This window comes from Elephas maximus, chromosome 19 (assembly GCF_024166365.1).
Source record: "Elephas maximus indicus isolate mEleMax1 chromosome 19, mEleMax1 primary haplotype, whole genome shotgun sequence".
NCBI lineage: Eukaryota > Metazoa > Chordata > Mammalia > Proboscidea > Elephantidae > Elephas > Elephas maximus.
In genome coordinates this window covers 10457757-10471890 of record NC_064837.1, presented here as the reverse complement: position 1 = coordinate 10471890, position 14134 = coordinate 10457757, and the positions used below count along the sequence as shown (strand labels likewise).

At 51.2% G+C, this 14134-nt stretch overlaps 1 protein-coding gene and 1 pseudogene across 3 annotated transcripts in view; one reads left to right on the top strand and one right to left on the bottom strand.

The window, feature by feature from the left end:
- The window catches only part of GAS7 (growth arrest specific 7), a 287340-nt gene that overhangs the window by 203332 nt on the left and 69874 nt on the right, over positions 1-14134 (bottom strand). The window contains exon 2 of one of the 3 annotated variants that reach the window (XM_049861525.1): positions 11321-11466. The exons of the other annotated variants lie outside the window; for them this stretch is intronic. Within the exon in view, the coding sequence (XP_049717482.1) occupies positions 11321-11350 (30 nt within the window). The 5' untranslated portion in view covers positions 11351-11466. The remainder of the gene's footprint in view (positions 1-11320; positions 11467-14134) is intronic. 3 annotated transcript variants of the gene reach the window in all.
- Positions 10742-10859, top strand: LOC126063313 (uncharacterized; annotated as a pseudogene).

Sequence of the window (14134 nt, the reverse complement as noted above, 5' to 3'; positions counted from 1 at the left end):
TCCACTGTGTTCAGGGAGCTGAATGTATGCATTCATTTATAAATGCTTCTGGAAGTACCCACGGGAAACTGGTAACTGGTTGGCCTCTGGCCAAGGGAGCTGACCGGCAGACAGGAATGGGAGAGAGGCCAACTTTTCACTCTATATTCTTTGTACCTAACAATACATATATATTGTTAGCTGTCGTCAAGTGGTCCCATGAACAATAAACTGAACACTACCCAGTCCTCGCCTCCCCCATGATCGGTGGCAGATTGGACTACTGTGATCCCCATGGTTTTCAATTGGCTGATTTTCAGAAGTACATCACCAAAGCCTTTCTACCTAGTCCGTCTTAGTCTAGAAGCTTCCCTGAAACCTGTTCAGTGGCAACAGACAGGCCTCCACTGAGAGGTGGTAGCTGTGCCTGAGATGCGTTGGCCAGGTCTCCCACGTGGAAGGTGAAAATTTCAAAAAATATAAAATAACAAGATGCACTTCTTTGTATATACATTCAACAAAAAGTTGAAAACTCCTCCCTCCCTTCACCCACACTTCCCCATGATGTTACAGCCTCAATAGGAAGGCGGCCCCTGCCAGGTGAGCCACCACACATCGCCGGCTGCACAGGTGCCAGGAGGCACCTCCATAAGCTTCCCTGCTGAGGGGTCCCTTCCCCTGTGGCCTGGAGTTTCTGAGGAGAAGCTGCCACACACCTAGCCTTCAGGAAACCTGGGCTGTAGCTCAGCCTTAGAATCTGAACCTGGGATTCTCCACCCTCTGCCTCAATCCCGACTTCAGACCAGGGTGCCACCACATCCCTGAGGCCCCACAAGGGCAGGGTGCACAGCCACTGTGCACAGTGATCCCCTGCCAGCCTCTTACCCAGGAAGAAAACTAAAGTAAGTCCCATGGTCGCCACCTGATAATCACTATGGACACCAGGCACCTGTGTTTATCAAGTCTGTGTCCAATTAGCCACCCCCACAACAACACCATAGCAACAAAGGTAATATTATTGTTTCGAAAAGAAAAAGAAAACACACACTGCTCTGTGTGACGGTTTGTAAAGCCACAGAGAAAGCGTTGTTCCACACCCTACAGCTTCTGCCTCTCACTTCTGAGGACCCGCTCCTTCAGGGGGAAGCACCGGCTCAGGGCAATTCCCTCCTCACACCATTCCAAGCTGTGTGCTGTGTGCTTACAGGGAACCAGCCTGGGGAAGAACCCCAGGCAGGCTGGCAGAGGGAGCTGCGTTCCTGACTCTCCTGGGCCGGCCTCCGAGGTGGGGAGTCTGGCGGGGATGGGCCAGCTGGAGCCAGGACAGGTTGAGGGCAAGCTCCCAATGGCCCTCTGTCCCTCTGTCTGACTGCCCTCTCTGTGCCAGACCAAGCTGGGTACTGGGGTTTTGGTGGCTGAAGCAACGAGCTACACACTAATCTACAGACCAAAATGTGGAAAGCATTAACCCAAATGAGAAGACATAAATCAGGAGGGGAGCTCATGGCACAGAGGAAAACAACTAGGAGAGCAAGGGTCTGGGCTGTTGCACAAGAAGCTGAGTGAGTCACCACCCAGCAGAGAGGAGGGAGAGGGAGGAGGCAAGCCCCAGTGGGACTGGCGGAGGTGCAGGGGGCCTGGTGCAGAAACACAGCTGTAGGTTCACAACCAACCACACTTTAGCAGCAGCCTGAAGGAGGGCGGGGGGCAAAGTGTCACCTCTTCCCCAAACTCAGGAAGTGTTCCAAAACGTGTCCTCCCCAGAGAAGACAGCAGGAAGGAGTCTTCCCAACAGCGAAGTGGTCACCCTTTCCAGCCTGCAGCTGCGTCCTGGGGAAGCTAGGCTCAGCCCAGACACAGGCCTCCTTCATCTTTCTTTGCTACTCTCTGGTCATGTGCCATACTCTTTTGGGTCCCAAAAGAATCAAGGAGGGTCCTCAAACCTGAGATGCCCATTGTGAGAACACAACTCCCAGCTCACCTCTCCCTTCCCAGCCATATCTTGCCTTCCTTTCCTTCTTCTAAGCCTCAGCCTCCACACAAGCTTCTGCTGACAAGACAAATCCCTCAGCCTCCCCTGTCCCTAGTCCCAGGGGAGAACCTCCTCACTCCCCATTACACCACTTGGCCAACTGCTCCAACTCCTCCACTTTGCGTGCAACTGGTTCTAACTAACCACTTGCTATGGGCCAGACACTGCTCTCCTTGGGTGTGGTGACGGGGTTGCTGTTATCTGCTGCTGGCCTCTGACTCACGGCAACCCTGTGCACAACAGAACAGAACGCTGCCCAGTCCTGCACCATCCCCACGATCAGCTGTGGGTCACTGTGATCCACAGGGTTTTCACTGGCTGATTTTTGGGAGCAGATCACTAAGCCTTTCCTCCTAGTCTGAAAGCTCTGCTGAAACCTGTTCGGCATCACCACAGCATGCAAGCCTGCACCGACACACGTGTGGTGGTCATGCGTGAAGTGCACTGGCTGGGATTTGAACCCAGGATTCTCACATGGAAGGTGAGAATTCTACCACTGACCCACCGCCGCCTTGGCAATGGGGAAGGAGGATGTAAACAGATAATTCAGCTGGGCAAGGGATGTGCCAGAAGTTCTGAGACCTCGGGCTCTCGATATTAGTGTGGCAACCTACTAACTTCTCTAGGTCATCTTACTCTGAGGAAATAAGAGGTTGGGTTTAGAGATCAAGTAGACTCTGATAATGGTCATCTGTAAGAAACATGCACACTAATAACACCTCGAATACCTGGCTGCTACAGGCTTCCACCAGAGCACTTATGCTGAGTAGGAGATCCCTGAGCACAGCAGGTCTCAGTGAACGGCCAGCCTGCACGAAGTTGCCAGTGCCCAACAAGGGCTATGGACAGGAAGTTCCATCTACCCTGAGAGAGAAAGGCCTTGTGAAGGGGACAGACTGAAATGGACTTAGAGGACAGTAGGAAGAGGGGACCATGTAGGGAAAGGGCATTCCAGACCAAGAAATCATTTACTCATCCATTCATCCATATTTACTCATTTGACAAATATCTGCTGAGCACCTATTACATACCAGACACAGTTCTAGGTGCTGGGATGCATCAGTGAACAATACAGAGATCCCTGCCCTAGTGGAGCTTATATTCCAGTGATGTGTTTTGTTGGAAGGTGGTAAGCGATAGAGAACAAAGAGGGAATGTATTGGTTTCCTATGGCCACTGTGACAAATTACCACAACAACCAAGTGGCGTAAGACAGCACATGCTTATTACCTTACAGTTCTGGAGGTCAGAGGTCCAAAACCGGTCTCACTGGACCAAAGTCAAGGGGTCGGCAGGGCAGATTCCTTCTGGAGGCTCTGAGCGAAGAATCCATTTCCCTACCTTTTCCAGTCTAGAGGCTGCCTGCATTCCTTGGCACATGGCCCCTTCCTTCCATCACTCCAACCTCTTGCTTCCATGGTTGCATGTCCTACTACTGACTCTAACTCTCCTGCCTCCCTCTTATAAGGACCTGTATGACTACATTGGGCCCAGCTGGGTAATCCAACAATCTCCTCACCTCAAAATCCTTAATTTAATCGCATTCGAACTGTCCCTTCTACCACGTAAGGTAACATATTCACAGGTTCCGGGGATTAGGACGTGGATATCTTTGGGAAGCCCATTATTCAACCTACCCCAGGGGTTAGCCATGTGGCTGCAAAGGGCCTAAGGAGAAAAGCTGCCTGCCATGTGTGAAGGACAACACAGAGCCCCGGTCTGGTGGGAAAGGAGGCCATGGGATAAGGGGAGAGGAGCGGAAGCTGAGGTCAGGGCAGTAACGGGGCCCCATCACATAGGGCCTCGTAAGGCATGAAAGGTCTCCTTCAGTTTCTACTCTGCCGCCATGAGGAGCCATCGGAGTGTTCTGAGGGGGGGCGCGACATAACTGGACTTGCTATTTTAAAAGAACAGACCAGGGGGTGGTGGAGCAGTTACGGGGCTACTGAAATAGTCCCAGGGCACAATGATGGTGGCTGCAGCTCAGGCTAACATCCCTGGATGGTGTAAATGGTTAACGCACTCAGCTGCTAACGGAAAGTCTGGAAGTTTGAGTCCATCCAGAGTCACCTCAAAAGATAAGGCCTGGTGATCTGTTTTCAAAAAATCAGCCATTGAAAACCCTATGGAGCACACTTCTACTCTGACACACATGGGGCCGCCATGAGTCTGAGTGGACTCGACAGCCCCTGGTACTGGTGGCTCAGACCAAGATGACACCCCTGGACAAGGTAAAAAGAGGGTGGACTTTTTAAAATCGACTTTGAAGGAAGAAGCAACAAGCTTTCCTGGCAGACTAAACATGAGGTGTGAGAGAAAAAGGGGAATTAAGGATGGCTTTAAGGTTTCTACCCAAGGAGCTGGGAGGACAACTTGCTTTCCATTTACTGAGCTCTGAAAGGCCACAGATGGCCCAGATCTGGGGAGAAGACCAAGCACCACGTTTTGGACAGGTTGCTTAGAGATGTCAAGTAAGAAAGTGGATATATGTCTGGAGGTCAAGAGCAACACTGTAAGCAAAGACTGGAAACAGATTTGCTGATCTGAGCAGAAGGCTCTCATAAGCAGGCTGCTGGAGGTCTTACTGGAGCCCAACTGTGGGGTTGAGAATTGGGGTCTGGACTTAACCCTGGGCGGAGCAGGAAGCACCAACGCCCTATCGCCGTGCAGGGTGTGGTACAGAGAATCCATGACCATCCCAGGTTAAGTTTATGAGTCTGTGACTAAACAGGGATTTCTCCTGAATCCTCAATTGCTCAACCGGGGATATTTCTACTTCTCACAGTTCATGGGATGGGAACTGAGTTGTGGGGAAAAGGAGGGGCAGTAGGGCAGGATTCAGGAATGCAGTCATACCACAGGCTCCAAGATCCTCAGCTATGAACACCTCCACTTACTACCCAGTCTGCGCTCTTGAGCTTGCCCTTGGGGCTCTCAGTGCCCCTGCAAGAGGATTCTGGAAAGCCCTCATGTCTTGGAGCTGTCGTGAGGAGTCAGGGTGGTCCTATGTCAGGGGCCCAGTAAATCATGAGGCTAGAACATAGCCAAGGCAGGTGGCCAGACTGTGTGGGCACTGCCCAGTGGACGCAGGTCTTACTCTCCACTGCTAGCCCTAGACACCGGCACAGCACACAACCTGCTCAAACGGCAAAAGGTGCTGCAAGGGGACGCCCAGAGTCAAATGGCCTCAGCACTTCCTGGGCACGGTCTTTCACTCACCCGTCCATTCTTCATTCATCTTGACAAATATTTATTGAGCACATATCAAGTGCCAGGCAGCTTTTTGTAGGCTTCTGGGGGACATCAGAAGGGAAAAACCTCTGAGCATTCATTCCCACATAAGCTGGGAGCGGGTCAGGGGGAAGCAGGCAATAAACATGATAAACAAGTAAATTACAAAAAATGTTAGAAGATGATAGAAAAGACAGAAAGAACAAGGTTAGGGAAATCAGGAGCTCAGGTATGTTGGGGGTGGGTGGCAATTTTAAACAGTTCAGATGTGACGACTGTTTCCAAGACACAGTTGAAGACCTTCTAGCTCTTCTGCCTGTTTCATTCATTCATTCATTCAATAGTTACCAAGTGCTCACCATGGGCTTCCCTAAGCACATAAGCTTAGATTTTATTGAAGGAGACAGAGGTTAAGACACGTGATTACAGAAGGGTTACGCGTGAGAAGGAGTTGTCTCTTAGGAGCTGGCTCCTGACAGCGTGTCAATCACGATGAAACACAAAACACACAGAAACAAAGAGCTGCAGGACTTCCTGAGAGTCTCTGATTCTTGGTCAAGGTCCCCGGTCCGTTTCCCTCCTTTTACTTCACACCCCAGCCCCCTAACACCACCGTCACGCCATGAGCTGGGTTAACACACTGTCTTCCTCAGCTACCAGAAAACATGATTCAGTGGTTTCTCTGTAAGCTGCCCACAGAATGTCTTAACCCCTTTCTAGGTCACTGTCCCAAAGCATCAACTGGTTTTAGGGTCTTCTCAACTAACTTCAGACCCATATCTTCTCTAGAAGCCCCAACCCCACATGGAGGCAGCCCCTCACACTGCCATCTCCTCCCAGCCCTGATCTGACACCTCTGCTAGCTAGGCTGTGTTTTCTGCAGAGCCCCGGCCACCTGGGGGCAGAGGACGAGCAAGGGCGGATGTTACACCCATGCATACCAGGAGATCAAGTCTACTTGGCAGCTCAAGCCCTGACCACAACTTGGGACTCTCTTAGCGGAAACAATTAACCACCAGCAGGGCTGCTAGTGAGCTGAGCAAGGCTGCCTTGTCCTGTTTGGAGGAAATTCAAAGCTGACCTTCAGAGCACATCCCTGATGGTTTCCCCAGTCTCTGAACCCTACCATACCGTCCCATTCCACAAACAGCTGCGAGCTTGACCACAGCTGGCCCTAGGCCCCCAGGGAAGACACAGCCCTCGATGGGCAGGAGCAGCCATGAGGACTGGTCCAGCCGCCATCCACCTTTCCCTGCCCGGTCTGCCCTCTCCTAAAAGTTGTGGGGCCTTGGAGGCAACCACAATGCCATCGATGGAAGACGGCGCCCCATTGCTCTCCTTCCTCTTCCCTTCGCATTAGTGAGTCACCCCAAAGATTCAGCTAGACCAGGACTAAATCCTGAAACAACAAGCAGGGAGCCCTCCATGCTTCAACAGCGTCCTGGACGGGTGGCTCGGGTGGGAAGAATTAGGAACATAAGAGGAGGGCGGCTAAGGAGCCCCCCCGCCAAGCCATCTCTCATACCCATCATTTCCTGTCCTTCGTAACAGCCACAAGAAAGAAAAAGCCCACTTGGACCCTGAACCAGGGAACTCCCTAGTTATTCAAACTGGTTGTACAGATGCATTTAGGGTGGGGTCAGGGACAGACCTGCAGGGGCTCCGGGGGTCCTGAGGGATGTGGTGTAGATGGAAGGTGTAGGGGCCCAGCAACCACTGTGAAGAGCATGGACAGCTCTGGGGATAGACGGCCTGGGTGCAAGCCTTGGCTCTGCTAATCACCATGTGACACTGGGAAATTATTTCTCTGTGACTCGGTTTCCCCATATGTAAACTGGGCACACTAGTACTTTTAGGTCTGTTGTGAGGATTAAATGAGTTAATGAAGGTAATGTGTCGAGAACAATGCCTGGAAGTATTAAAACCGAGTGCAGTGGTTAAGAGTACAGCTGCTAATGAAAAGGTTGGCAGTCCAAGTCCACCAGCCATTCCTTGGAAACCCTGTGGGGCAGTATTACTCTGTCCTGTAGGGTCGCTATCAGTCAGAATCGACTGGATGGCAATGGGTTTCAGGCCATTTGCCCATTTTTTGGTTGAGAAAATGTGTTAAGTACAGACAGTGGGGTACTGAAGCCTAACCTGAGACCACTGAAGGTACTTACCTGTTGCTCATTAACCTCTCCCTTTTGCTTCTCCAAACCTGTTGCTCTCAACCAAGTCTCAGAAGACCAGAAGATTTCCACTCTCCCAGACCTGCCCAGAAGATGGTGCTCTGGAAACTCCCGAAACCTCAAAAATGGTCAGTCTGTGTGTCTTTGTTCATCCTTCCTACCCACAGAAGACCTGTGAAGAGTGCTTTCTCCCTAGGAAAGTGTTGTTGTCAGCTGCCATCGACTAGGCTCCAGACTGATGGCTACCCCGTGTACAATGCAACAAAATGCTGCCCTGTCCTGCACCATCCCCATTACCAGTCGCAAATGGGGCCATTGTGATCCATGGGGTTTTGATTGGCTGATTTTTGGAAGTAGAGTGCCAGCCCTTTCCTCCTAGTCTGTCTTAGTGTGGAAGCTTTGTTGAAATCCACGTGGCATCATAGCAACATGCAATCTGCCACTAGTGAGGTGCACTGGCTGGGAATCAAACCTGGGTCTCCCACATGTGAGAGACCACTGAGTTAGAAATCACCTTGAACACCCTATGGCGTAGTTCTACTCTGCATACAGGGGGTCACCATGAGTCAGAATCAACACAAGGACAGCTAACAACAACAGAAGTGATCACGAGAAGAGCTGGGGACTTCTCCCTGCCCCTTGCCTAGTTAATAGCACTTGATCCAGTCCTGCTGTTGAACTGACTCTCAGCTGCTCCATCTCACACCTGAGATCCAGACGGAGCAATGGTCAAGGCCCCTGACCCCACTCCTCAGACACACACACACAAATCTGTGGCCCTTGCTGGATCCTGTTCTCATTCCCTGGGGTTGCAGAAACAGGCCACCAGGGCACCCAGGCTACCCTTTCCAACATCCAGTCACTGGCCCTCTCCCAGAACAAGGCCTCTATTGCTCCCTTCCAGGAAGAGACAGGAGTAGCTACTCAGCTGAGGTATAAAGACTGGGCTGGTGGAGCCCGAGGCCCAGAGGTAATGTGGGGGGCACAGCAGAGCTCTGGGACAGCTGATTTGAAGACAAGCCCCTCCATCCTGAGCAGAGCCTCGAGTCTGCAGGTCTCCAAGGGGCCTGGGTACGCACACACTCACACACACAGTGCCCAGTGTCCCGGGCACACAATGTACAAGGGACAGGCGGGGCAGGCTGCCAGGGCCCTCTCATGCCAGGACCATCTGGGAGCCCTTGCCAGGCCTCGGAGGGCCGGCTGAAGAAGCTGGACTCTGTCCTGGGGCACAGTCGGGCTCTATTCTTATCTCAAGGGGGACTGCGTGACTCTCCTTGCAGTGAATGGGGGCCTCCGCCAAGGCAGAGGAGGGAACAGAGATGTCCCTGTGCTCAGGAGGACTCCCCACGCGCCTCCGGCTCCAACCAGCCCCTCGTGGCGGGGCCTTGCACAGGCCTCCGACAAGGACAGGCCCAGCCAAAGGCAGACAAGGAACTAGATGGTTCAGGGCAGATGCCCCCACTCACAGTGCAAGACTCAGGCCAATGAGTCCTGACCAGAAACCCTGCACCCAAGAAACTCAAGAGGACAAGGGGCCTGGAGAGCAACAGTCTCAAGGCCACAGTTCCTTGCCAAATCCCAAAGGCAGGTGCCCAAACACCCCATGCACCCCATACCTGCACACGGCCGCCTGGGAAGCTCGGGCCTCCCTCTCACCAAGCTCCCACAGCAAGGTCTGCAGCTGGTGACACATCTCATGACAAACTCTCCTTAGACCTGCAAGTCCCTGTCTTGGCCAGTGAATGGGGAACTGAACACGCTCAAGGGCTGTAAACTGGTCCAACCCTTCTAAGGGGGGGAGGAGGGGGAGGCCCTGGATGGTGTAGTTAATGCACCCGGCTGCTAATTGAAAGGCTGGAAGTTCAGGTTCACCAGAGGCCCCTCAGAAGAAAGGTCTGGCAATCTACTTCTGAAAAATAACCAGTGCAGACCCTGCGGAGTACGGCTCTACTCTGACATACATGGGGTTGCTGTGAGTCAGAATCGTCTCGATGGCAACTGCTTTCTAAAGAGCAATATGATGGCACAGGTCGAAAAGGCAGCATTCGCCCTTCCAGGAGCTTCATCTAAGTGTGAAAAGACACCATCACCAAACAGAACCACCAGAACGGAAACAAAGAGAACGTTCACACCTTATGAGGAACGTAACCAATGTCACTGCACAACCTGTACAGAAATTGTTGAATGGAAACCTAACCACGGTGTAAACCTTTACCAAAAACACAAAAAAAATTATTTGGAAAAAAAAAAAAAGATACCATCAGGAATGCAAACTTCAGTGATTATAACAATAGCAAAAAAAAAAAAAAAAGTAGTAGCCTCAGCGTCCATAACCAGGGGATTATAAATAGCAGTTCATCCAAGTTATGGATTACGAGCAGACACTACAAATAACGCCGTGGTTTCATTTATTGCATTTACGTTTAGAAAGACATCCCAAGAATATTAAGTTAAAAAAAAAAAAAAACGGTTGCACAGCTGCATGTATAGTCTCATTAAAAAGGAAAAAAGAAGAGAAGATTCTCTTTGTTTCCCAGTAGGATGAAAGCAGGGAGTAGAAGGCGCCAGGCTGATGCGGGGAGGACAACAGGGTGGAGGTGGTGCTGAGAATGAGGTCAGGGCAAGAGGGGTCGGCAGAGGGTGGGAGCAGCTGCAGAGTGAGACCAAGTCCTGTTTAGCCTTCCTCTGGATCAGCCTGAAAGGACTATGAAAACATCCGGAAAATATGCAGCTAGTAAATCCATGAGAAGCTCCCCCCAGCCCACTTTATTAACACTTCCCTTCCACATTCCTGCACCCTCACACAGACCCGACTCCCCACCCCACCGGACTCCTATCACAGACTCAGACTTGGCAGAGCCAGGGAGAGCCAAGCAGGATGGATCCTGTGTTAGTCCCGCCCTCTGGCAGCCCTGGGTGTGGCAGTCAGCAACACGCACTGCGACATGTGCCACCTGGCTCACCATCTCCGAGTGGCCTCTCTGGTCTGCAGGGGACACGCAGCAGGGGCTGCGCCTGGCAACACTGCCCAGGTTCCTTGGCCACCAAATCACCAGCAGTGAGGGTTCTGGTGACTCAAAGTGCCAGAGTTAAATGGGTGTTTCTTTCAAGGGGGGCGGGGGGCTTCTCAAACCAAGAAAAAGCTTTTGCTCCAACTCTCTTCTTGGAGAACTCCTTGGAGTTCTCAGGGAGGAACCCTTAAATAATGGCTAGGATGGGTGTGAGGGAGAAGAGGGAGAGGAATTATTCACACACACGCACACACCCTCAAGATCCTCCCCCTATTTACGAGTCCACAGAACTCAGAGCGGCTGCTCAATTGTCAGTCTACGGCCATACCACCCTGAATGCACCAGATCGCGTCTGATGCAGAAGCTAAGTGGGGTCGGGCCTGGTTAGTGCTTGGATAGGAGACCGCCTGGGAATACTGGGTGCTGTAGGTGGAGCCCTGGTGCTACAGTGGTTAAGAGCTCAGGCCACTAACCAAAGGTTAGCAGTTCGAATCCACCAGCCACTCCTTGGAAACCCTATGGGGCAGTTCTACTCTGTCCTATAAGGTTGCTTTAAGTTGGGATCAACTCCACAGCAACAGGTTTTTTTTGTTTTTCTTTTGGGCTCAACTGGCACGCAACAGACCTCTTTCAAGGGTTAGGAGCCAATCCCAGGATGGGCCAAAGAGAATATGCTCCAGAACCAAGCAGATCTCAACTCCAGTTCCAATGACAGTAGAATGGATAGGGCCAGCCAGTTGTGGGTTCAAATCCCAGCTCTGCCAGTTACCAAGCTGTGTAATCTTCCTTAACCTCTTTTGGTCTCAGTTTCCTGGACTGGAGAGGACCGGTTGACCAGACACAGCACTAGACTCTGGGACTCTAGAAACCTGGGTTGAGCACAGCGCACTTACCTGATATGTGGCCTTGGCCAGGTCCTCCATGTCTTTTCCCCTTTTTCCAGGTACTTGAGAGGGTTGCAATCTGAAGGCTGGATCCGGCCGCTGATGAGTTTTGGGCAGCACACTGTGTTAGTTGCTGTCGTTGTTTTAAGTTGAATCTATAGCCGACATTAAAAAATTGGGGGATTTCAGATTTCCAACTGGGTGTGCATTCCCAGTGTAGCTTTGCCTGGCTGATGTTGTCTGTTTCCAAATAAACCAGCTGCCATTGAGTCAATTTGGACTCATAATGACCCCATGTTTGTCAGAGTAGAACTGTGCTCCATAAGGTTTTCAATGCTGCTTTTTCTGAAGTACCTTACCAGCCCTTTCTTCTGAGGTGCCTCTGGGTAGACATGAACCTCCAACCTTTCAGACAGCAGCCAAGCACATTACCAGTTTGTACCAGTCAGGGGCTCCCGCTGCCAATGGCACATAATTCCCCAGGCCTCAGTGATCAGCCCAGCTCTTGACATCTGAATCTCTGACCCTAACTCAACACTTACGATTGTGGATATAAGCTCTGCTCTGAATGGTGGGATTATTTAAGCAGTAACTCAGGGAACCCTGGAAAGAAAGCAGAGCCTCCACGAGCTTTTCCTCAGACCCGGCTCCACCTGAGTGAGGGGGAACCCCCAGTTTCCAGGGCCACTGTGTTGCTCTCTCACTTTTATACAGGCTGCACAGTGAACTTGAACTGAACATGGCCAAGCAGTTGAACATGCAAGTTGGGGACCTGTAGGTCAGAGGGTGGGGCTCTTGGCTAACTTGACTCCATGTCTGGAGGAGACCTGGGATTGAGTTATTGCATGGAATACAACAGGGACTTTTTTTTTCTCCCTGTTATAGATTGGATTGTATCACCCAAAACCATACACTGAAATTCTAACCCTTGGTACCCGTAAATGTGACCTTGTTTGGAAACTGGGTCTTTGAAGATGTTGAGATCAGTTAACATGGTAGCCCCGGGTGGTGTAAATGGTTAACACTCAGTTGGAGGTTCGAGTCCACCAAAAGGTTGGAGTATACCCAGGGGCACTTCAGAAGAAAGGCCTGGGGATCCAGTTCAGAAAAACCAGCCACTGAATACCCTATGCAGCAGAGTTCTACTCTCACAAACATGGGTTGCCAGGAGTCTGAGTCAAATCCATGGCAACTGGAGTTTTTTAAATTAATATGAGGTCGTACTGGAGTACGGTGGGTCCTAATGCCATCTGAGTGGTGTCCTTATAAAGGAGAACAGACACAGACACACAGGAAGAAGACAGCATGTGAAGATACACCCACAAGCCAAGGACTACCTGGGAGAGACAAAAGGATCTTGCCCTAGAGCAGACAAAATGGCCCTGCCAACACCCTGAATTCAGGCCGCTAACTCCAGAACTGCGAGACAACACATTTCTGTTCTCACTCGCCACCCAGCTTGCGGTGTTTTGTAATAGCACCCCTAGTAAACCAGTACACTCCAGAACCCTCGCAGTCAACAGCCGCGCCCAGCTCCCCAGAACGTATTTTGACTGCATAGTCACACAAGGGACTGACTCAGGCCAGAACCAGGGCTGGAGGATACAACTCTTCAGAACTTTGATTTTAAAGAGACTGGCCAGAACCAGGGAAGCACAGGGCCTAGGGAGAGAATTCCACAAGGCCAGAGCTTTGGTTGAAAAAGCAGAGGCAAAGGTCCCCTCTAAGACGGAGCCGCAGTCTCCGTCCCCCTAAGCTCCTGAGACTGGGTGAGGTCCAGCCTGGCTCCATGACCCAGGGGTAAACCCTGAACCCCAGGCATCTCCCTGGAAATGCTGATAAAACACCAAAACACTTACAGAGATCTGAGCAAATTCCAGGACCACCTCTCAGGCCACATAAGCTCTCGATAAAACACATGCAAACACTGAGTCAGACTTCTAAACATCTGGGGCTTAGCTAATGCTTTGCTCTGCAGCACGAGGCTTGAGTGTACTCCGAGAAGCACAGCCGCAGTGGATTCTAGTCCAGTTTGCAGGGATCTCAGCCAGGCTGGGAAGCCAAGCACATGGCCCTGCCCTGAGCTGGGGCCTGGGAGTCACCCTCGAGGGAAGCTGGTGATAAGTGCATCCTCCGAGGCCCACACCCGCAGTTCCAGGGCGTCAGCACCACCCCGCCCACACGGGGATTCCATTCTGTGGTGGAGACTGTGAGAGGGAACAACTCCTTAATCCCCTTCTTAAATCAAGGCCAAGAGATGACTCGTAGAGAGTTCCACAGAGGATGGCTCCCTCTGCCCGGCTGTCCCTGCTCTGACCTCCTGCTGCTGGGGAGATGCTCAAGGAGCCATTAGAGGAGGTAGATGGGGAAGACAGGGGCTGCTTGTGTTCACAGCCCACGGCAGGGGCTCCCGCAGCAGATGCATTCAACCTCCAGAGCCAGAAGCAAGCCAAGCAGAGGCTAAGTGCACCCTGCTATCTTTCTTCACACCTTTTCTTCCTCAGCTCCTCTTCCTCCTCCTTTCACTCTCACACTGAATGGGCCACTTATAAAATTCAGTGTTTTATGGATTGTATTTATTCAACATTGTTCATTACCTATTTTTGTTTTGAGTGAAAACCAAAATGAAACCTTTTTAAAAATTCCAAATGAAATCATCTTCTAACCTTGTTAATTTGATTTCTCCCTGTGGGTTAGCAGACTTACATGAGAAGATGTTTCCCCGCACTCTGGTTTAAATACATAACATAGTTGCAAGGAGTCTTGATGGCAAAAGTCACAAGACAAATGGGGAAAGAATGGTCTTTTCAATAACTGGTACTG